Source organism: Misgurnus anguillicaudatus, chromosome 13 (genome assembly GCF_027580225.2).
Source record: "Misgurnus anguillicaudatus chromosome 13, ASM2758022v2, whole genome shotgun sequence".
Lineage (NCBI taxonomy): Eukaryota > Metazoa > Chordata > Actinopteri > Cypriniformes > Cobitidae > Misgurnus > Misgurnus anguillicaudatus.
In genome coordinates this window covers 11,236,556-11,260,500 of record NC_073349.2, presented here as the reverse complement: position 1 = coordinate 11,260,500, position 23,945 = coordinate 11,236,556, and the positions used below count along the sequence as shown (strand labels likewise).

The 23,945-nt window shown below is 37.6% G+C and overlaps 1 protein-coding gene across 2 annotated transcripts in view; it reads right to left on the bottom strand.

Annotated features, from left to right (window-relative positions):
- pdzrn3a (PDZ domain containing RING finger 3a) overlaps nucleotides 1-23,945 on the bottom strand; it is a 41,143-nt gene that overhangs the window by 2,428 nt on the left and 14,770 nt on the right. The window contains exons 3-5 of one of the 2 annotated variants that reach the window (XM_055189038.2): nucleotides 4,292-4,530; nucleotides 2,329-2,419; nucleotides 2,184-2,246 (exon numbers count right to left, since the gene is read on the bottom strand). In XM_055189038.2, the coding sequence (XP_055045013.2) occupies nucleotides 2,184-2,246; nucleotides 2,329-2,419; nucleotides 4,292-4,530 (393 nt within the window). The remainder of the gene's footprint in view (nucleotides 1-2,183; nucleotides 2,247-2,328; nucleotides 2,420-4,291; nucleotides 4,531-23,945) is intronic. The other variant, XM_055189039.2, reaches the window with a different exon arrangement.

The following is a 23,945-nucleotide window of genomic DNA, read 5'->3' as shown; positions in this document are numbered from 1 at the left end:
CCGTGCGTGCTGTAACGCTGTCTGAAACAGCCCCCACTAGCCTAGCTTAGCACAAAGATTGCAAGTGAATGGCTCCAGCTTGCAAACTGCTCCAAATAAGTCACAAAATAATGCGAACATTTTCCTATTTGTGTGTTGTGATTTGTGTGGTCACGCCGTGTACAAATAACAAGGTGGTATGAGAGACAGCGATCTTTTAACAGTATACATACTGAGAACTATATTCTTAGAAGACGAAGCACTGCTACATGGGCGGAGTGATTGCACAACTCTGACCGAACTCTCTGCTCCTCACCAGGGGGCTTCTCGGGTGCTGCAAGCAAATCACTCCGCCCAAGTGGCGGTGCTTCGCCTTCTGAGAGTGTAGTTCCCAGTATGTATACTGTTAAAAGATGTCTGTGTCTCATATCACCTTGTTATTTGTACACGGTGTGACTGTACAAATCACAGCACATAAATGGGAGAATGTTCGTGTTATTTTGTCACTTATTGGGAGCAGTTTGCTGGCTGGAGCCATTCACTTCCAGACTTTGTGCTAAGCTAATCTAGCGGGGGCTGCGTCCGACAGAGTCACAGCACGCACGGAGATGAGAAAGGTATGTATGGACTTATCTAACTCTGGGGGATATGGTGAATAAGCTGAACTCCCCAAATGTGAGCGTGTTCCTCTAACATGGACAAATATAAAGAATGATAAGTTATAAGCACCCAAACAGCATTTCAAAAGAGTTGGTAGCCAGTTGGTTTTAGCCAAGCAATTGGAATATCCTATAACTCGATTGGCAGAGCATTGTTTGAATGGCTCAAACATTTTGGGTTCTTTCCCCAGGGAACAAACCAAGACCTACTGATAAAAATGTATAGCTTTGTAATGCACCATAAGTCGATTTGGATTAAAGTGTCTGCCAAATGGATAAATGTTATTGTAAATGTAATGAAATCTTTTCAAAATCTTGTGAGGTTAGAACAAAAGTGGAGTTCTGCATTTGTGCTTGGGGGGCACCTACAGGCAAACCAGAGTACTGCAATACTTTGAGAATAGCAGGAGAGTGGGACTTGATGGTTTTAATTTAATGGATTAAAAATATTTTAGCCATAAGTTACGCAGTCTACTCACTAAAATAAGATAAGACAAATAAAATATGAATTATCTTTTTTTCATTCATAGCTCAGACAAAAACATAATTTGTTTTGGTCTTTGAGGAAGTGCCCTCCTGTCCCCCAAACTCTGCCTATGGGTAACAAATCAGTTAATAGACCTTAACAGGCATTTTTCCATTGCATAGTACCCCACGGTTTGGTTTGGGTCAGCTTACTTTTGGGAGCTTTTCTATTGGGTGCAGTACGTAGTACCCGATACTTTCTTTTGTACCACCTTAGTTGAGGTTCCAAGCGATACGAGCTGATACCAAACGTGACACGAAAACACCGTAGATCACTGATTGGTCTGAGAGAATCGTCACTAACAGCGTCATCACTATAATGTAAAGATTAGCTTTACCTTAGTGCTAGCTTGCGCTGTCTCGGGCAAACATGTTATCACCTGTGCTCTGCTATAAGTTCCCAAACTCCCTTTTAGCAATGAAAAACATCCACAGGTTGAGAACCAGGAACACCATACCAGTTTTTTTACAGACTTGCAGTTTGTAGCGGCACATTGAACTGACGACGCCACCAGTGTTTGTACAGAAACTGTCATGTGATACAGAGGTAGTGATAAACAAGATGTGCAAACATCTTTATGGTGGTCAATTTTGATTTTGTAGTGGACTGAGAAATAAATGAATGTATGGGGATGTTTAGCAGCATTCCAACAACGCTCTCACTGATACAACATATGATACAGCAGCAGGCAGCGCAAATTTAACGACACGCCTATAATCCCTCCCACTGCAAAGTGCTACGAAACTCGATGGAAAAGCTAACCAAGCCAAAGTGAGGTGAGCTGACCCGACCTGACCCAAACCAAACCGTGGGGTACTATACAATGGAATAGCGCCATTAGTTTTAGGAGTCACATTCTTGGTCTTTGCCTATGTTAATAGCGTCATCGCCTCTTTTTGGCACTGGATGTCCACACTATTGATGGAAATAGTGTAAAATGTGAAAAGCAAAATTAGTTTTATGTACATTGGTCATATTGTTCCAACCCCCCCCCCCCCCCCCCCCGCAAAATAGCATACCTGTATAATCAGATCTGCTTGCTGAATTCTGCCATCTTTAGCTGCAACACCTTCTGCATCAATCTAAGTAGGGTAAAACAGTATATTTAGTTATTTCCTTTAAGTTTATTTATTCACTTTGTTATACCATGTTCAAAAATAATACCTCATGATCCAATCCTCTGCTTTTAATGTCTCTCTGTATGCTGGGAAAGAAATCTGAAGGGTAAAGTGAATCACATCTGGGCATGTGACAGCTACAATACAGATGACAATTGGACATTAATTTAAGCGACATTTAGGGGCGTGCACACAAAAACGTTTTAAACAGAGACAGAGCGCAGCGCGTCATAACCTGAAAACCATGCCCACCGGCTGGGAAAACAATCCAACCATCTCCATTGACTTTGTATTGTGAGAGGCCGCCTCCTTGTCATTTCTGGCTTATAATAAAAAACAAAATAATGCCCAAAAGCTGCTGTGTGACAATATGTACATCTAACAAGCCAAAGATCCCAGAAATAAGTTTTAAAAGCTGTCGAGCCGTAAAACCCAGTCTTTAAAGGGACACTTCACCCATTTTCATTGAGCTTTGTATAGTTAGAACCCCAGTCATGTTTTTGAATAGTCATGCATCATTTTCTCAATTGACGCTGAGACAGGAGAAATACAGATTTCAGTGTTGCACTTCCTTCTTTCAACGATGTAAAAATCATCATTTTGCATCATTGAAAGAAGGAAGTCCAATATCTATGTTGAGGGGGTGAGACTACAAACACCTCTTTTCTCGGTCAAATAAGCACCAAATTCTAAATGTATGTTACATTTCGACTACAAATATGACACACTTTCAATAAAGATGAATGTTTCTACGGGTGAAATTCTCCTTTAAGGAGAATAAAGTGGATCGTCGACTACGTTTCCCCCTAGTGGAAGCAGTTCTACTAATAGAAGTACTATGAAAAGTTGCCTGTATCCATTTTTGTGTCTTTAAACGCTCGTTTTTTGGGGTCGAAAGCTTATAAAAACTTACTTACAGATTAAACTTAAAAACAGAATAATACCTAAAAGTTGCTGTGTGACAAGGTGTACAGCTAACAAGCCAAAAAAAACAGAAAAAAGTTTTTATAAGCTGTCGAGCTCAAAAAACGAGCGTTTACAGACACAAAAGTGGAAACAGGCAACTTTTCATAGTACTCATATTAGTAGAACTGCATCCACTAGGGGGAAACGTAGTCGGCGATCCACTTTTTTCTCCTCAAAGGCTGGGTTTTTACGGCTCGACAGCTTATAAAAACTTATTTCTGGGTTCTTTGGCTTGTTAGCTGTACATATTGTCACACAGCAGCTTTTAGGCATTATTCAGTTTTTTGTTATAAGCCAGAAATGACAAGGAGGCGGCCTCTCGCAATAAAAAGTCAATGGAGATGGTTGGATTGTTTTCCCCCCGGTGGGCGTGTTTTTCAAATTTGCATAACTGTGCTCTGTCTCTATGAAGTTTATTTAACTAAGTTAAAGAGGAGCATGGTCATGTGATCCAATTAATCAGTGCGAAAAAGTGCCTATAAACAGCAGTTCCTCACCTCTAGCCCATGACAGATTTTTGCAGCATCCCTCGTCCACCCCATCACCTCACTCTCATCTAGTTTCATTTATTCCAGTTAAAGAGGGGGGATTACTCTAAAATTCCGAGCTCGGAGCCCTCTCCTCGGACAGCATGCCAAATATGCTTTATCTCATTCCCTATCGATTACATGTTAATGTGAACTCGTGAACGTGGCTGAAAATGCCCGGTGGACGTAGACTGTGGCAGCTTGCCAGCATTTTTTCAGCCAAGCGCTTTGGTTGCTATGATACTTCTTTGTTTATCAGTCGTTGATATTTGTCCTGCCCCAAATCCTGTGATTGGACGGCCGAGTGAAAAGTGACATTGATGAACTAATCGTTTCACCCAAAGTTAAAAAAGCAAAGTTGCTGTTGAGCGCCAAAAACGCAGAGCTATCAGCATAAATGCCTTAGTGTACACGCCCCCTTATACCAATACTGATTTGAATATAAAGTGGCTTTGATGTTTTATCGATATTACGTAAGTGATAAGGCTTATGAACAAAAAAATGACCAGATCTTACCCTGTGGGTGAAAGGTAACTATCCAGCACGGCTAAACCCAGTGGCAATGATGGAGAGGACAGTTTAGCCTCTAAATGTTTCAGATATTTCAGAGTAATGTTGGTTTGTGTACTGCTGTCCACTCCTTGAGTTTTGTGTGCTGTCCTGCGCCGTATCTGGACCTCAATGGGCTCTTCGGCTGTTTGAAAGGTCTCTAGTGCTTGATCATGGGTGCCCTGGGAAAGGTTCCTTCCATTTACCTTCATAACATAAGAGGAGTAAAGAAAAGGTCATTTATTTTAGAGCTAATAAATAACATCATTCTGTTTACATGTTTTTATCAATAGCTGTTGCAGCTTTAGCCATATGTTTGAGCGTTAAAGTGAAAATATTTCCTCATGCAACAGAGTTTCTACAATACAGGAGGTCAACAGCAGGTTAAATTACAATGAGCTACTATAATTACATAGGGGTCGTGGGAATGTTACTCATAGAATAAAACAAAGCACATAAATAAACAAACAAACACACACACACGTCAAGTATTTTGACAGGATTGCAAACATCCCTCTTCTTCAATAGACCGTGACCCTATCATGACCCTGTCGAATGTACGCCGTCTCTGAAACACATTCTTTTCATAACCTCGCCACATTTCTTTGCATCCCAAACAAACTCTAATAGTAAAGGCATTCGAAAGTTTGATAATGAGCCAAAAAAGTCAATTTAGAAACAGATTTAGAGATTGCAAACACAATCACTCAAACCAATCGTTGTTTACCTGACATATGCCTTGTAGTAATGTGTAGTTCTCATCTGACCGCCGTGTAACACAAAGATTGCATCCCATGGTGACAACACATCAGCAAATACTACAAAAAGTGACCATTAATAAAGCAAGAAAATGTTGGTTTGTGTCAAATAGATAAAAACAAGAGTTTACAGACACAACAACTCCAGCGTGACTGTGTTTGTGTCTGTAAATCCACACGCATGTGACAGCACGTTTCCACCTCCCATTCAGAGCCTCCCTCTCTCTCTCTCTCTCTCTCATTAGACAAATGTGCTATCTGTGTTTTCAGCTGCTCTTTTTATTATCGTAACAACAATTCAACCCTGTAATCAAACAAACCACTTCATTATTGAGGAGAATAATAAGCATGTTCTTCAGGTGTGGCTCCACAAGTCTCTTCCATTATGTGTGAAAACAAGTGGGGAAATTGTTTCATATCATCGTCCACACTTTTTATGACTGTCACGAGCAACTCGACAGGAAAATTCCCTGGTAGTTAAATGTGCTTGCATTATGTTGATGTGCTCAGCGGTGTTGTTATTTGTTACTGCTCGAAAAGCAGACGGTAAAACACACGGAGCCTGAGGGCAATACATGTTCCAAGAGATGGGCATCAGCAGTCTGTGATGTTTCAGAAAGAGTAAAAATCACCAAAAATGTGCATTCATTCAATTTATATTGCAGTATACGAATGCTGAACTGTATAGTTGTGTCATTTTTTAAACAATTATAATGTATAGTAAGCTGTAGTGATATGAATGTATCACTTACAGCCCTTCCAAGGGCTACCAACAAAAAAAGGTCTACTCAAAACTTTTTTGATTTAGTTTTATTTTATTTTACTTGTTGATATGTTTTATCATTGTTTAAAATGTTACCATACATAAAAGAAGCCAAGCTAGTATAAAAAAACATTATTTATAATGAATAAATATTAAAATTGGGGCTATTAATAGAATGTGCTTTGGCGGGCAACTCACAGATCTGTGATCTGGACCACTGTCTTACAGAAAAGCCAAATGAATTTGCAAACGCAATCAGATGTGATATGTGGGTATCACGATGCATAACAATGCATTGCATCCTCAATTTTTTGGATTACTGTTCAGGTAAGTCTGTATCACTCACACTTTTACTGTTGTGGCTCTTTTTCAACCTTTTTTTTGTAAAAAAACAAACAAACTATTTTTATTGCACTTTTCTCTCTTAACAGGTATTGTTTCAGAATTATTGTTTCAACCCCGGGGAGTCAGCCGACATTGGCTTAACTTAGCACCCTCTTCTATACGTTACATTATGCTCGCTTGTAAAGTTTATTCATAGCCGCTGTATTTTGCTACTAATGTTGTCTGTCGATTTTTCTGTGTTTTCCCCTGCTTCTATTAATGTACAGCTGCTTTGAAACAATTATCAATTGTGAAAAGCGCTATATAAATAAAATTTAATTGAATAGTGAAAGTTGTATCTTGGTATAAGCACCTTTTGCCTCCCTACGACAAATTGCTTTATTGTTTCCTAATCTTTCTAAGTCGCTTTGGATAAAAGCGTCTGCTAAATGCCTAAATGTAAATGTAAAGCCCAGCATTACGAGACGATTAGAGATGCAATCAACCCAAGTTTAAAAATATAAAATGCATTTGTGAGTGAGAGACATGGGCAGGTGCACTGCTTTTTTTAAAGGGGCCATGGCATGAAAATCTGACTTTTTCCATGTTTAAGTGCTATGATTGGGTCCCCAGTGCTTCTATCAACCTAAAAAATTTGAAAAAGATCAACCCAGTAACTTAGTTTTGGTAAACCATTCTCTGCAAGCATGTGAAAAAATAGGTTGTTGAAATTTGGCTCTCCTTATGATGTCATAAGGAGCCCTTATTATAATAATACCGCCCCTTAATCTGCACTATCCAATCACAGCACTTCCATTTAGTGCAAAGAAAAGCACAATTGAGTTTTAATTTCAACAAACCACCATCATTGTGATCAGTGTTTGAATTTCAGATGCTCATTTGCATTTTAAAGGACACCCAAAATGGCACATTTTTGCACACACCTACAAAGTGGCAATTTTAACATGCTATAATAAGTTATTTATATAGTATTTTGAGCTAAAACTTCACATATGTGCTCTGGGGACACCAAAGATTTATTTGACATCTTAAAAAAGTCTTGTGCCAGGGCCCCTTTAATAATCAATGATTTGTTTTTATGCGTCGATGCATTAATTGTTCACATCAGCATTGCGATGCATCATAAAAACTATAATATTCAACAGCCCTATTAGATATGGCTTGTGTTGTGACATTTCCAACATAATCTCACGGCAAGTCGTGTTATAGTCACCAAAAATTTTATTAGGTTATTTGTGTCCATGGCACAAAATTTTTGCTTTTTTCGAACCTTGAACATGAATGTATCACTTTATCGTATACACAAATTTCTATAAAAAGTTTCTCGTGTCTGTGGCACGACTTTCTTTTTTCGTGTCATTTTATGTATTGTTTTCTCATTGTTTTTCTGTTTTTAAATCATTGTCGCTTGGGGTTTGATTTGGGGTTTGGGTAAGGATGTACTTTTATGTATTGGTTACCTACTAAATGTTTTTCTTCCGCTTTTAAAACTATTCTCGCCTGGAGTTGGGGTTAGAGTTGGTGTTTGGGTTAGGATGTCTAAAAATGAAACAAAAAGTGATTCTAACCCCAACCCCAAGCGACAATGGTAAGAAAATAAGAAAAAACAATGAGAAAACAATACATAAAATGACACAAAAAAAGCAAGTGGTGCCACGGACACAAAAAGCTATTTATAAAAATTTGTGTGAGTTACATGAAAAAGACATTCGTGCTCAAGCCTCAAGGCACGAAAAAAGCTGAATTTCGTGCTATGGGCACAAATAAATTAATCACATTTTTCATGACTATGGCCCTGTCCCAAATGGCACACTCCGGGCTTGTGGTCCTCCTCAGAGTCCACACTTTGATGACATCATAGAGCGCAGACTTTGGGGACCCTTGATGCGAGTCCACGTGGGTGCACCGGAGTCGTGTTTTGGGACAGACTCTAGCGTAGGAATAGGAAGAGAAGTTGCCCGTCAGTGTGAACTCCTTCCTTCCGTCATCGGATTGGTCTGATTGCTCTTTCGCAAGGACTTCTGGGTTGGTAAAGTGCGCAAAGCCTGCTGCAGTGCGGGCTTCGCCCGAGACCGCATCAAGGGGGCACTGATGAGCACACTTTAAAGTCTTAAAATGACAGATGGGACACCCTACGGTCTCATAGACTAAGCGAGCACGCGCAATTTAAGGCCACAACATGAAGTGGCCATTTGGAAGAGGGCCTATATAACACGACTTTCCGTGAAATCATTGTGGACATTTCCTAATTCTGTTTCCTCCTTAATCTTTGCTCTCTTTGTATTATGCTACATAAAGGGTAAAATAATAATCTTGCTTTTTGCAAGAGAAAAATGTGACTACCATGGCAGATGCTTTCCATTCTTGCAGGCTCTCATTCACAGAAACACACCCGACATAAACTTGAGGGTATACCAGGGAAATATAAAACGCACCATCCATTTCCTTTCAGATTGATTAAACAATATGTTTGGTTTACAGGCATTATATGTGTATGTAAACACGGCCCATACCGATGAAGCACACGGTAAGAGCAGCTGTAAAAGGTTGAAATGTAAGTCTCTCTACACTGATGTGTACTGATATCAAGATCATTAAGATCGAGTATAATCCCTCTTTATATGGCTTGGCACTCCATCAGGCTAATGAAAATCTAGTGAAGCGTCTGCTGCAGTGCATGAGGGCAAAGACACTTTGATGAGTGGTTTACACAGTGTAAATTTAAAAAAAAATTATAATAATTCTTCAAAATGCAATAAATAATAAATAAATATTTTTATTTTATAATAAATCTTTGAAAATCTAATTATGTTGGCTTGACAAAGCCAACATACTGTTCTTCGATCTAAGCTTATTATTATTATTATGATCCCCAAAATTTCTGACTGTAACTCATGCTAGCTTCATGCTAATTCATGTTAGCATCATGTTAGCTTCATGTTAATTCATGTTAACATGCTAATTTATGTTAGCATCATGCTAGCTTAATGTTAAATCATGCTAGCTTCATGCTAATTCATGTTAACATCATGCTAGCTTCATGCTAATTCATGTTAACATCATGCTAGCTTCATGCTAATTCATGTTAGCATCATGCTAGCTTCATGCTAATTCATGTTAACATCATGATAGCTTCATGCCAATTCATGTTAACATCATGCTAGGTTCATGCTAATTCATGTTAGCATCATGCTAGCTTCATGCTTATTCATGTTAACATCATGCTAGCTTCATGCTAATTCATGTTAACATCATGCTAGCTTCATGCTCATTCATGTTAACATCATGCTAATTCATGTTAGCATCATGCTAGCTTCATGCTAATTCATGTTAACATCATGTTACCTTCATGCTAATTCATGTTAAGATCATGTTAGCTTCATGCTAATTCATGCTAGCATAATGCTAGCTTCATGCTAATTCATGTTTACATCATGTTAGCTTCATGCTAATTCATGTTAGCTTCATGCTAATTCATGTTAGCATCATGCTAGCTTCATGCTAATTCATGTAAGCATCATCTTAGCTTCGTGCTAATTCATGTTAACATCATGCTAGCTTAATGCTAAATCATGCTAGCTTCATATTAAATCATGTTAGCATCATGCTAACTTCATGTTAAATCATGCTAACTTCATGCTTATTCATGCTAGCTTCATGCTTACTTAATTGTAAACCTTGTTAACATCATGTTAGCTTCATGCTTAATCATAACTTCATGTTAAATCATGTTAGCATCATGCTAACTTAGTGCTAAATCATGTTAACATGCTGACTTTATGTTAAATAATTTTTACGGAAAGTTAACCCTTTAACTGGCGCAGCCTTTTTTGAGTGGGGGGTTGGTGAAAAGGTGATATACACCTTTAAATTAATATAACTCTGGCATTTTTTTTTTTTGGTCTAGAAGCCTAATTTTGGTTTTAATTTTGGTAATTTTTGGTTTTAAAGAAGACACTTCAACGTTTTTTAGGGAAGTGTCTGGAGGTGAAAATATATTTTTTTTAAAGCAGTTTACATTTATTTGTAATAAATAAAAATGCAATTTAGTATAATTTTTAATACATAAAATTGTCAAAAAAACTGAGGTTTGTGCTGGTTTGCTTTGAGGTTTGCTGCATACTTGTGTCACAAATGAATAAATTACAGTTACTGCATTATTATTACTGCTAAAAGGTTTTGAAATATGAAAACTACATTCTTAGACCTTTCCAACAATATATAGTTTGTCGTAATAGATTAACATTTACATAGAAAATATTGAAATAAACGTAGGTGTCCCGCTCACGGGACAGCGCCAATTAACGGGTTACACTACTAAACTAAACTTATTTGAACTTTTTGTCAATCTGTTTTAAACGTTCAGGCCAGGCTTTGTCAAGCGAACATAAAGTTTGTCTACAAACTTTTCTATCCTGTTGCCAGGTAAACTCAAGGTATGATGCTTTCAGTTTGGCATACTCCCAAGACTCTTATGGCCATTAACTGTGTATGAGATCCCCATCTCAAAGGTGGAAAAATTAGAAAGGATGGTAAGTACACAGTTGAAGCAGTGGCTTGGAATTCCACGGTGCTTAAGTTCTGTAGGACTTTATGGACATGGCAAATTGGAATTACCAATCACAGGGCTTGTGGAAGAGTTCAAATGCACTAAAGCCAGGCTTGTAATGACATTAACTGAATCCGAGGATGCAGTCATTCGAGCATCAGCTCCCAGGGTGGTAGCGGGAAGGAAGTGGACACCTTTAGAAGCTGTTCAGAGTGCAAAGTCTGCACTTCACCTCAGAGACGTGGTTGGACAAGTACAGCATGGGAGAGCAGGGTTTGGACTCATCCCAAAAACTCCTCTGTGGCATAATGCAATGTCAACACAAAAGAGACAGCTAGTGGTACAAGAAGTCAGGAGACAGGAGGAGGAAGAGCGACATGCCAAAGCTGTCTCAATGGCCAAGCAGGGGAGATGGACCAACTGGGAGGGTCTGGAGAAGAAAAAGCTCAGTTGGCGCGACATCTGGCAGATGGAGGGAGCACGGCTGAGTTTTATAATTAGAGCCACATACGATCTACTACCCTCCCCCCAAAATCTGAAAGAGTGGTATGGAGAAGATCCTGCCTGTTCCCTGTGTCATGTACCTGCATCCCTAAGGCACATACTGTCTGGGTGTACTACAAGTCTTAACCAAGGGCGCTATACTTGGCGGCATAACCAAGTGCTCAGAGAACTGGCATCAATACTGGAAGAAAAGCGAACCACCGTAAATGATCTCCCACAAACAGAGGCAGGACATATTGACTTTATAAAGTTTGTACCAGCTGGCCAACATCAAGAGCCGAGTATAACACCAAAGGAGGCAAGTTTCCTGCAGTCAGCCCGGGATTGGAAATTGGAAGTGGACCTTAACAAGAAGCTTGTGTTTCCCCCAGAGATAGTGGTTACAACACTGCGGCCAGACATGGTCCTGTGGTCTCCAACAAAAAAGCTGGCATATGTTGTAGAATTAACAGTACCGTGGGAAGAAGGGGTTGAAGAGGCTTATGAGAGAAAAAAGAACAAGTATCATGATCTGGCAGCTGAAGCATCTGAGAATGGATGGAAGACTAAAATCTTTCCAGTAGAGGTTGGATGCAGGGGATTTGTTGCCACATCTACCACCAGCTTACTAAAAAAAGTAGGGGTCAAGGGTCGCTCTCTCCAACAGGCCATCAGGTCCATGTCAAGCGCTGCTGAAAAAAGTAGTAATTGGCTTTGGATCAAGCGCAAAGACCCCAATTGGGCAGTAAGGTAGAGACAGATGGTATGCGGTCAAGCATAGGCCCGACTCAGGGAGAAGGACACCCCTGCCGTGCAGAGTCCATCAGGAATATGGAGGGTATGGCATGGAGGGGGGTGTACCTGGGACGCTGGGTACACCGTTGAGCCTTCTGGAGACGTTGTGGGCTTTAATCAACGAAACGTCAATGAAGCAGGGTGCCCACCTGATGACCCCAGTGACATACCGTATCCTCCTCTTCACCACTCCACACCGACTGCTACTGTCAAGAGTTTCCAACTAAAGGGATTGAAACATCTAGTTCTATTAGCTTTACCAATTGTATAGAAAACACATTTTTACCAAAATTAGTCCAAATGGATTTATTGCATTTTGGAACCAAACTCTTCATATCAACTCATTTCTCAAAAATGCTGAAACGGTTCATACGTATGTACCGTTCACATCATATGAATTTGTATGAACTACCTGTCTCATAAAATAGTTACAAATTCCTGGGATCAGGCTGGGAAACGTAGTCATCATTGTTTTGCTTCAAATTTAAGATTGTGTTTTGTGTTTCAGGGCCTTTAAACTGCAAGATCAACATAAAACAAATCTGATGACAGTAGATTATGATAAATTACAAGTAGCACTGACCCATCTTTAAAGCAATTCATGACATAAATCAAGAGCGTATTCAGCACTGTTTCGCAAAGACTCATCATTTAATCGGACATCTGTGCTGCACCATAATGTGATCAAATCTTCTGTTTCTGTCTGTAAACTGAGCAATGATGACTCAGTTTATATAAGAACACAGCGTCAGGTAGCCTGTCATGCATGACTGTGCTGACAGCAGCTCCTTTTCTCTTCAACAGCAACATCATGACTCAGACTGTCAGACACGCTGCTCTGTTTCATTCCATTGTAATCCAATCAAAGTTTTTTAAACAGCTCTTGATTGGTCAATAAAGGTGTTCTGTGGTCCAATATGTTTGTATTATGACCACCAAACCGTTTATTTGACAGCTGTCACCAGCAATAAATCTCCAACGCTGTGCTAGCTTCACATCTCTTGCACTTTGCGATCTCTTTCTTTTCACATAATCAAATCATTGAAACTCAAAATATTGTTTTCTTGATTTACTGAACACAAATAATTCCTCATTTTGTGGAAATGTTGCAACAAAGCATACATTTTTCATTACACATAAATGCATTTGGTTTTCGAATGTCATTGTCTGTTATTGGCATCCTTTATATTGTCTCCCACTTTGAATTGCCAAGGACCACCCATATGATTGAAAAAGTAAAAGAAAAGCAACCAATCACATTTCAATTAGTGCCGAGGAAATGTCTCCACAATAACAGACCAGTGTGCTACCAGTAAATTTTTTATACACAAATGTCTCTAAAGTTCATAAAAACACTAATTACGTCAAGCTTTTTTTAAAGACTTTATGCCATGGACTTCGTGAACGCGACACACGTGTTTTCCGGAAATCCTGTATAAATCAGCCAATCAGAGGATGACTTTCAAAGCTGCTGAAGTGGTTCCAGCCATATGGATCAGATAGGGTGACCATACGTGCCATTCTTCCCGGACGCATCCCGTACAGGATTTTGTGTTCGTCTTCCGGAAGTCGTATTTGTCGACCGCATACGTCATAGAGGATTATTATTATTATTACAGAAAAGCAACCGTTACATTTTAAGGTAAGAATGAAACTACGATTGTATATCTTATGTTTTTAACTGAATGGCGTATGCGGTCAACAAATGCGACTTCCGGAAGACGCACCGAAATCCTGGACGGGACGCGTCCGGGAAGAATGGCACGTATGGTCACCCTACATCAGACGTTCAGCCAACGGTCCGTGGGTATGAGATGTAAGGCTGAGACTATGTATTTTCATACAAATAATAACTTAGCATGCTATGCCAACATAATTTTATGTCAATTCATCCATATTATACAAGGTGACTAATTCGTATTAATTCGTATGACCACATTTGTAAGTTTTGGTACGATTTGCCTTGACCACTGTGACGTTGGGAGTAGCCGTGGGGTTGGGGGTTCGGTTTCGTTGTTGTTTTATTCATGAGAATTGTGCGATTTTGCATGATTAACTTTGTATGAATTGATACGAATTAGCCAACTCGTAAAATATGTACGATTTCTTGTGAGATCAGGCTGGGTGTGACATCACATTTTTTGTACCATAATACTACTTAATTCTGTGTAACTGGAACCTGTTGTACACAAACATGGACAATTACACTGCTTCATGTTCAAAGAAAAATATTTGGTTATTATATTTATTAATATAAAATAGCTTTAGGACCCCAAATAGTCCATATAGCTGAAATTTGAAAAAAGACAAACCAAAGCTCGGGTCTATAGGAGGTTGATATAAAGCAATTTTTAAAACTACTTTTCTTATTATAATGCGAATGGCCCTTTATCCCCATTACTTTAAAAAAATATGTAATGGCTTTGTGTGGTTTATTTCTTGCAAAGCAACATGATCACTTTCTCTCTCCCCGCCATAAGCTCTCTCACCACATAAACACAATTATTATAATAACATACCACCACTCAAGATTTCTAAGACAAGCCAGTAAACTTGTTTTTAACATCTTGACAAGAAAGTACTTGTTACAATGACACTGTGTTGTGTACAATCTGTACAAAAACAACAACAAATAAACCCATCACACTTCCAGGGTTAGGGCTTGTATAGCTATATTAAGTAGTATGATATATAGATATGTGTAAAATTCAGCTTGAATATTTGTTTTGTAAATCAAACATAGAGCTTATGAAATTAAAAACACCTTAAACACTGACAGCTTCTCTCTCTCTTTAATACAAACCACACAGACCCTGTTAAAAAGATTTGTTGGTTCAACTTAAAAAAGTAAGTTAGCTGGTTGTCTCAAAATTTTGAGGGAAATAAAAAAAAGTTGTGTGAACTCATATTCAAAACAAGGCAGGGTAACTTAATTTTTTAAGTTGAACCAACTTTTTTACAGTGCACTGTAAAAATGCTGTAAAATTTTTAGGATGATTTTATGTACAACAAACAATTCCGGCACTCTCTCTGCTTGCTGAAAATGTTCATTATAGTTGCGTTGCAACGTTTCGATTAACTGATCTTCATCAGGCAACCTGCGGGAATTGTTTGTTGTATGTTATGAGACTTTTTGTTGTCTTATCCTACGCACCTATCCATTGACTTCAGGTGTGCGACGCCAATTTGTTTGAGGATGATTTTATGTAAAACAGTAAATCACAATAAATGACTTTGGCTTGATTTTCACAGACTGGATCACAATTCTCCTCTTCTTCTCGGAATATTTTAATCTTTTGATCTACTGTTAATAATAATAATCTTGGTACACTGTAAAAAATATGAAGCATTTTTTGTCAAATCAACAAATATTTTTATGTTACTTTAACTTAAAATAACTACTTAAACAATTTTAACTTAAATTTATAAGTTGCAGTGGCGGCTCGTGACTCCTCATCCAAGGGGCGCTAATTCAAAATAAGTGTTCGGAGTATCGTGTGTGGTTCCCTTTTCCAAAATATGTGTCCTGTGTGTCGAGAGATTCTGTGTGCATCACGTGTTTTGTCAAAATAAGTGCCTGCTGCACACGCGTCAAAACCGTTTATTATAAAAGAGACGCTCATTTTCACAAAATACATGCAAGACACTTCACATTAAACTCTGATTACGCATGAGATTATGCGAGTATCTGGCAAACGCAATCATAAAACCTTTAGACGCGTCTGCAGCAGGCACTTATTTTGGCAGGACACGTGATGCTCACACGATCACTCGACGCGCAGAACACATATTTTGAAAAGAACCACACACATGACGGGCTACATACATGTTGTGACGAACTTCGCATCAAACGCCCTAAAAAAGAAGTCACCGGCCGCCACTGTAAGTTATGTCAACTTTTTTAAGCAAAAACTTAAAATAGTAGGTAGAATTGACTTGCAAAACCAAGTTGTTTTAACTTTGTGTTGCATATTTTTTACAGTGTTTTCATTTGAAAAAGGACACAAACAGCTGTTAAAGGTTTGAACTGGGTTTCTGATAAACCATAAATACAAACAGAATATTAGTACATTTGTTTGTTTTATGTAAAAAACTTTCTGTGAAAACATAACCTTGATATCTTTAATATTGACTAATAATGTTGACCGAATCAGTAAATGAAAACATGCCTCTGGTATATAGCATAAAAACACATACAGAGGTGCACTGCACACCTATAAATATTAGGTAGCCACTGAGTCAGTGTATTTAAACACTGATATCTGTTTATAACCAATCAGAAATCATTAGAGCTAATAACAGTGAAGGCTTGGGTGTCCAAATAAGACATATACCCTAATGCTCAGAGAGCTGCCCATCAAGTAGGCTTTGTCCTTCATCATTTTTGACTCATTACACAAAATGCATCCGTCCTTTTGATCATCCTGATATGCACACACATGGCACAGTTGAATTATTCTGTGAAGAGCCATCCGCTTGAAAGGACTACTTTTAACACGCACGCACGCACGCACGCACGCACGCACGCACGCACGCACACACACACACACACACACACACACACACACACACACACACACACACACACACACACACACACATTCTGGCTTCCATGTTTTGTAGGGACATTCCACAGATGTAATGGTTTTTATACTATACCTAAATGGAACATATTAGGACCTTTTTAAAGGGTACTGCCCCTGTGACAGCTAGGGACCATTTTTGACCATCTTTTCTGACAGTGTATTTTCAACAGATGATGACAAAGTTTATAGGGATTTATTATTATAGGGAGTCTTATTCTACAGCCCAATTCACTTAAATATTCCATTCACGCGATTCAACAGAACGTACCTACTTAATCAAGACAAATTAGATGTTAATGCTTTAAAATAGACAGAAAGGGAATCAACAATAGTACAAAAAGCCATCCAGCCTCTTTTCTGCAAGAAAAAAACAATGCATGCCAACAGGAGCAGGCTTGAACTTCAGAACAGAGTCCAGTTTAACTGGGGGAGAATAGAGAGGAAATTCTGGAAGCTTAAAGGATTAGTCAATTTTCTTAAAAGAAAAATCCAGATAATTTACTCACCACCATGTCATCCAAAATGTTGATGTCTTTCTTTGTTCAGTCCAGAAGAAATTATGTTTTTTGAGGAAAACATTGCAGGATTTTTCTCATTTTAATGGACTTTAATAGAGCCCAACATTTAATACTTAACTCAACACGTAACAGTTTTTTTCAACTGAGTTTTAAAGGACTATAAACAATCCCAAACGAGGCATAAGGGTCTTATCTAGCAAAAAGATTGTCATTTTTGACAATAAAAATAACAAATATATACTTTTAGAGCACAACTTCTCCTCATGTAGATCCGGTCGTGATGCGCCAGCTGACTCGACGCAATACGTCATGACGTCAAGAGGTCACAGAGGACGAACGCGAAACTCTGCCCCAGTGTTTACAAGCGTCTTGAAAGAGGACCATTCCAACGTTGTTGTATGTCAACTGATACTAATTAATGTCTTTGTGGCAGTTTATTGTTTAAAATGGTCCGCAAATGTGCGTTTTATATATGTAACACGTGACCTCCCTACGTCACTACGCATTTACGTTAGGTCGCGCTGGACCGGACCTATTTGAAAAGTTGTGGTTTAAAAGTACATATTTTGTATTTTTCTTGTCAAAAATGACAATCGTTTTGCTAGATAAGACCTTTATGCCTCGTTTGGGATTGTTTATAGTCCTTTGAAACTCCGTTGAAAAAAACTGTTACGTGTTAAATTAAGTATTAATTGTTGGTGTCTATTAAAGTCCATTAAAATGAGAAAAATCCTGCAATGTTTTCCTCAAAAAACATAATTTCTTCTGGACTGAACAAAGAAAGACATCAACATTTTGGATGACATGGTGGTGAGTAAATTATCTGGATTTTTCTTTTAAGAAAATGGAATATTCCTTTAAACTTGTAATGCATGAAGCTATTTACAGCTATCCAGTGCTTCTGTTTGTATACATAATCAAGAGAAACAACCTTTTTGGAGACTACTAAGATGAGATCAATGCATACAAAACATTGACAGTAAAACTGGGTTCATGGACCTCTAGGGGACACTGTAGGCTATACACACATTACACCATCAGTATAACAGTGTCTATGTCATTTTGCATGGTTGAAGCAGCTGGGATAAAATAATAGATAAAATAAATATTTTACTTTAGCAGCTGACAGTACATTTCCAGTTGAAAAATTGCTTCAGTTTGAATTAATATGCATGCTTGAATTTGAGAGTTCGACATCCTGTTTGTAAGCTCACTTTAAATTTAGTGTAAGTTGGATTATAAAAGGCATTTAGTTGTAAATGGTGCTCAAAACCAGATTTCATATGAGTTGTGCATCAGTGACATAATCACATATACGTTTGTTACCAAATTACTATAAATATGCAATTCAATGATTAAGAAATGCGTTCATATAACATTTTATGTACTGTAATGAAGGCATGTGACATATGAACGCATGCAAATGCATAATGTTGTGCAATGTAGTAGCTGGCAGGCAAATACAGCACAAGGATTTTCATTTAATTGATCACTGATTATATTATAATTACAAGTGTCGAAATTGTAAGCTTTAGGTTTCACGTGTATTAGTTTTAGACCAGGGGTCTCAAACTCAAACTGGCTTGGGGCCATTTCTAATATTTCTGTTAATGTCATGTTTCATTTCTATTATTTAATGTATAATAATACTTGAAAATATATAAGCAGTGGTTTTATCTTTTAATATAGATTATTTTATAAAAGTAGCCTAAGTAAATCTTTTCTTAACCTTATCTTAACTAAGACCTATATAACCTTGCACTAAACTAACAAATTTTATTCCTGTATACATTTGAACTATTATAAAAAAATTACCACCAGGAAGTGTTTCTGTTTTGATTTATTTTGGATTGTTTTCAGTAGTATTGACTTCATTATGTTCTTTGTTATTTCTGTTTTAATTAATTTTCTATTATATGTGGGAAAATATTAATAAGTGAAAGTGATCCCATAACTTTTGAATGGGTAGTTCATGTTATATAAGCTAGTTGGACAGAAAAAAATAATAATACTGCTGTATGTGTAATTGAATAGTAAGCAACATAATAATATATTATACTTCATTATATACTTCATAATATATAGCAGTATACATACTTATGTTCTGTACATTTCTCCTCATCGTTTCTTAACCAGGGCACTTTGATGGCTCTTTTCTTATCTGTAGTTTATGTGTTACATTACATCTATGGCTCTGCCTCCCTATGCGGTAGTTAATTGCTTAATAAATGTTTTCAGAAGTGAAATGATAGGTTTGTAGAAAAAACCTATACAAATTTAAAATTAAAAGATTTTTAAGATCATGCCAAATATTTCAGTCAAGTGATTCAAAACTTTTGTCCGGTAGTGTACAAGCAAATTTCGGCAAGCTCTACAAGAATTTGTCTACCGAACACATTTTCCTATCCCATTCCCTTACATAACTCCCTGCATCTATTCCACACCTCCTGCAGGATGCAACAGACACCAATCGTGAGACATGGGTTCAAAGCACATTTCATTAAGTTTGCAGGCAAGATATCAGACTGTCATGCTGACATTGACCTACCTGGCTGGTGATCTTAACCTCTATACTGCTTCCTAGTCCCAACTACTGTTTTCACCAGACAATGAAAACATAACTAAAAGAATATATTCATAACCCCACAACCTGAGAGAGGAGGATAACACACTCACAGCTGTCGTGCCAATGCATATTAACATTCAGATAGTTTGTTTTATTAAATGTCACAAACAAACCTAAAGAATATGATTAACATGCATATGGCTTTCTGCATTAAAGGTGCAGTGTGTAATTTTTAGAAGGATCTCTTGACAGAAATGCAAAATAATATACAAAACTATATTATCAGCAGTGATGCCGGTAACGCGTTACTTAGTAACGCGTTACTCTAATTTTACCACTTTTTTTAGTAACGAGTAATCTAACGCGTTAATATTTCCAAACCAGTAATCAGATTAAAGTTACTTAGTCCAAGTCACTGTGCGTTACTATTTTTGAAAATTTCCTTAGTAAAATATATATTTTCTTGTATATTTCTTCTTGCGTCTCGGGACGTGAAGTCAGGTGTGCGACAAGTCACGTTTTCAGCATGAGGACAATTCAGGTCACGTGTAAGCGACACAAACGTAAACAACGTACAATGGAGAGAGAAGAGAGATGCAGCTACAAAAACACTACGTCAAATAAAAAAAAAAAAACATTTGGAGTCGCGGCACGACGCAGACAGTCAAACTAAGAGCAAGTCCCACCCGGTGATGCGAAGCAGTGAGCAGGAGTTCATCCACTACCCAAACAACAAAAGCTGGACTTCAGTGCAAAACCAGTAAGTGTGGGAGAGTTGAAGAACGAAAGTAACAAAGCGATTTTCTCCGAGCCCTGATAACATCTAAATCTCACTATGACCGCATATTAGCACATAACCTCTGAAAGAGTTGACAAATATCGCGTTATTTACTCACCGATTTCCACGTGTAGATCCAGAACTGTGTTTTCAACCATGATAAGTACATTCCAAAAGCGGTCTTTTTTTTCTTACAACGCGTTGTGTTTCTCGTTTCATGTGTTACAATACTGATAAATCTACAAGGTATTTAGTATATAACATCCTGAAGACTTCTCAGTTTTTCAAAATAAAAGTAAGTCGAGTTTATAGAGTAAGTAGATCATGTCGGGTCAAAAGTAACACTTGTTAGTTTTGTCCCGCTGCTAATACTGTGTATAATATGGTAAAAAATTTATATCATTCTAATTTGATTTAATTTTATTTTCATAGTGTTCAAACTATTGAATTTTTTTTAGTCTCAGCAATTTAAGTTTGTACTGTTGGTTGCTTTTGAAACATTTGATAAAACTGAAATTTAAAATAAAAATGTAATTTAATTATTTTTTACAAAGATAAATGACAAAATAAGTTTGCAGTTACATATTAAAGAGGTCATAGTAATATATATTTAATAAAAACAAGTGTAACACAAAAATCTATCATGTTTTGTTGTGTTACTTTTGACCCACCTGTGTGTTACTTTCGTCCCTGCTGTCAAGGTCAAAAGTAACAATTCACTTCTCTTGTTTAAAGTGAAATTATACAGAAGTGGTTTTACATTTGTTCAAAATTTCAGCTGGTTTTGATAGACCACACTTGTGAGTTATTGACCACAACAACAATATATCTCTGTCTAAAACATTAACTTTTAAAATTAAGTTTTTCTGAAAATGGCCCCTGCTCACCCCTATTTATGTTAAGTGAAGTCAAGAAAGACTCATATATATATATATATATATATATTTCAGTTTTTTAAAACACAACAGTTCAACTTAAAATGTCAGGAGATACATTGTTGACGTTACTGTTAAAAATGCACTTCCAATAAAGTGAGTGTTGGCAAAACCGGTTGTCATTTTTAATGTTGAGGCAGTGGGGGTGTTGGCAGCTACTGGAATGTAACTAACAAAGTAACTTGTAATCTAACTTAGTTACTTTTAAAATCAAGTAATCTGTAAAGTAACTTAGTTACTTTTTAAAGGAGTAATCAGTAATCAGTAATCAGATTACTTTTTCAAAGTAACTGTGGCATCACTGATTATCAGGGGTATATAAAGAGCTTTCATAATGAACCGTTATGTTTTTATTACCTAAGAATGAGACGTTTTTATCTACATACATCGAGGGTCCCCTTACATGGAAGATGCCATTTTGTGCCGCCATGTTTCTATGGAGGCCCTTAACGGGCAAACTTTTTTATAAAGTTGTCTCCAACAATGACATGTTTGTCTGGTGGTGGCTACCGTAGCTTCTTTATGCATTTCAAAAGCAAGGGTTGAGCTGTGAACTGAGCTGTTGGTTGCAATTTGCAACCTCACCACTAGATGCCGCTAAAATTTACACACTGCACCTTTAAGTAAAAAGGCTAATCCTTCCACAAGAATTTTAAAGGGTTAGTCCATTTTCTTAAAAAAAATCCAGATAATTTACTCACCCCCATGTCATCCAAAATGATGATGTCTTTCTTTGTTCAGTCGAAAAGAAATTATGTTTTTTGAGGAAAACATTCCAGGATTTTTCTCATTTTAATGGACTTTAATGGACCCCAATACTTAACAGTTTTGATGCAGTTTAGGGTTGCAGTTTCAAGGGACCCTAGACGATCACGGGCGAGGCATGGGGGTCTTGGCTGGCGAAGCGGTTGTCATTTTTGTCAAGAAAAATAAAAAAAAATGCACTTTTAAACCACAACTTCTCGTCTTTCTCCGGTCCTGTGACACGCCAGCGCGACCTCATGTAATACGTCATCACGTCAAGAGGTCACCGATGATGTATGCGAAACTACGCCTCAGTGTTTACAAGTGTGAAGAAAGAGGACCGTTCTGACGTTGTTGTATGTCGAATGATGTCTTTGTGTCAGTTTATTGTTTGAAATGGTCCGCAAATGTGCGTTTTATATATGTAACACGTGACCTTCCACGGCATTACACAATTATGTGAGGTCGCGATTGCGCATTACACATCCGGAGGAAGAAGAGAAGTTGTGGATTAAAAGTGCACATTTTTTTATTTTTCTTGCCAAAAATGACGGTCGTTTTGCTGGGTGGGACCCTTGTGCCTCGTTTGGGATCGTTTGGATTCCTTTGAAACTGCAATTTTAAACTGCATTAAAACTGTTAAGTATTGGGGTCCATTAAAGTCCATTAAAATGAGAAAAATCCTTCAATGTTTTCCTCAAAAAACGTAATTTCTTCTCGACTGAACAAAGAAAGACATCAACAGTTTGAATGACAAGGTGGTGAGTAAATTATCTGGATTTTTTAAAGAAAATTGACTAATCCTTTAAATGTCATTGAGGCACGAGATAACAAATGCAAACTTCCGGTGAAGAATACTTTTATACCATAAACAACCCAAACAACTGCTAATGTTTTCAGCTCTGATGTCACAGTACATTGTGGCTATGAATACATACAGTATGAGGTGTTCAGATGCAAAATCCACTAAGTGTGTCTGACATGTTTTCTCGTAAATTAATTTTTTTGTCATGCTCTTACTGTATATGTTAAGGTTCAGTAATTTCACTTAAAGTTTTTAGGCAGTAATTGAAATGACTTATTTTCACAAATGTCACTTTATTCATGGTCTTTGCTGCAAAACTCTTTAAGTGCATGCAAGCTTTTTTTGGCAATGACTCTTCATGCTCTCACCATATAACATGCAATTCGATAAAACAAAGCTGTCATACATATTCAATGTTTTTTAAATTCAGAATTCTGCATCAGTTATCTCTATTGGTATTTAAATGCTGCTCAATCGTGATGAAGGAACAATTTTGCGCGATCATTGTTAAGTGCCTTTATAGTCGGCTTCCTTTATAGTTGGATGAAAGCATTTGTTCCCGAAAAAAATAACAGAATCAGTTGTGCTGGATGAACAGACTAACACTCTTTTTTCAAAGCTGCCAGCGTGAAATCAATCTACAATGGCGCCAACATTGTTAGTCTGACTTGATCAGACAAATCTAACAGACAGACTGTGAAACTGTTGGCACCAGTTGAGGAGCTCAGACTAATGCTAAGATGTCTATCTTTTTAGGCTTTCATCTGTCAAGTAGTGACCTTTTAGTCGAAAGCGTGATTGTATTTTAAACTTCTGTCCCTCACTATGTCTAAGAGAAACTCCTAACAATCTGTGCTGCATGTAGTTTTTAAATCTGGCAAACCTGAACACGCAGTCCACTCTTTTCTGGCCCATTTCCACAACCTTCGATATATAAATCCCATCACTAAAATCCTCCTCCTGTTCATTAGAAAGAAAAGTACATTAGTAAAAAAT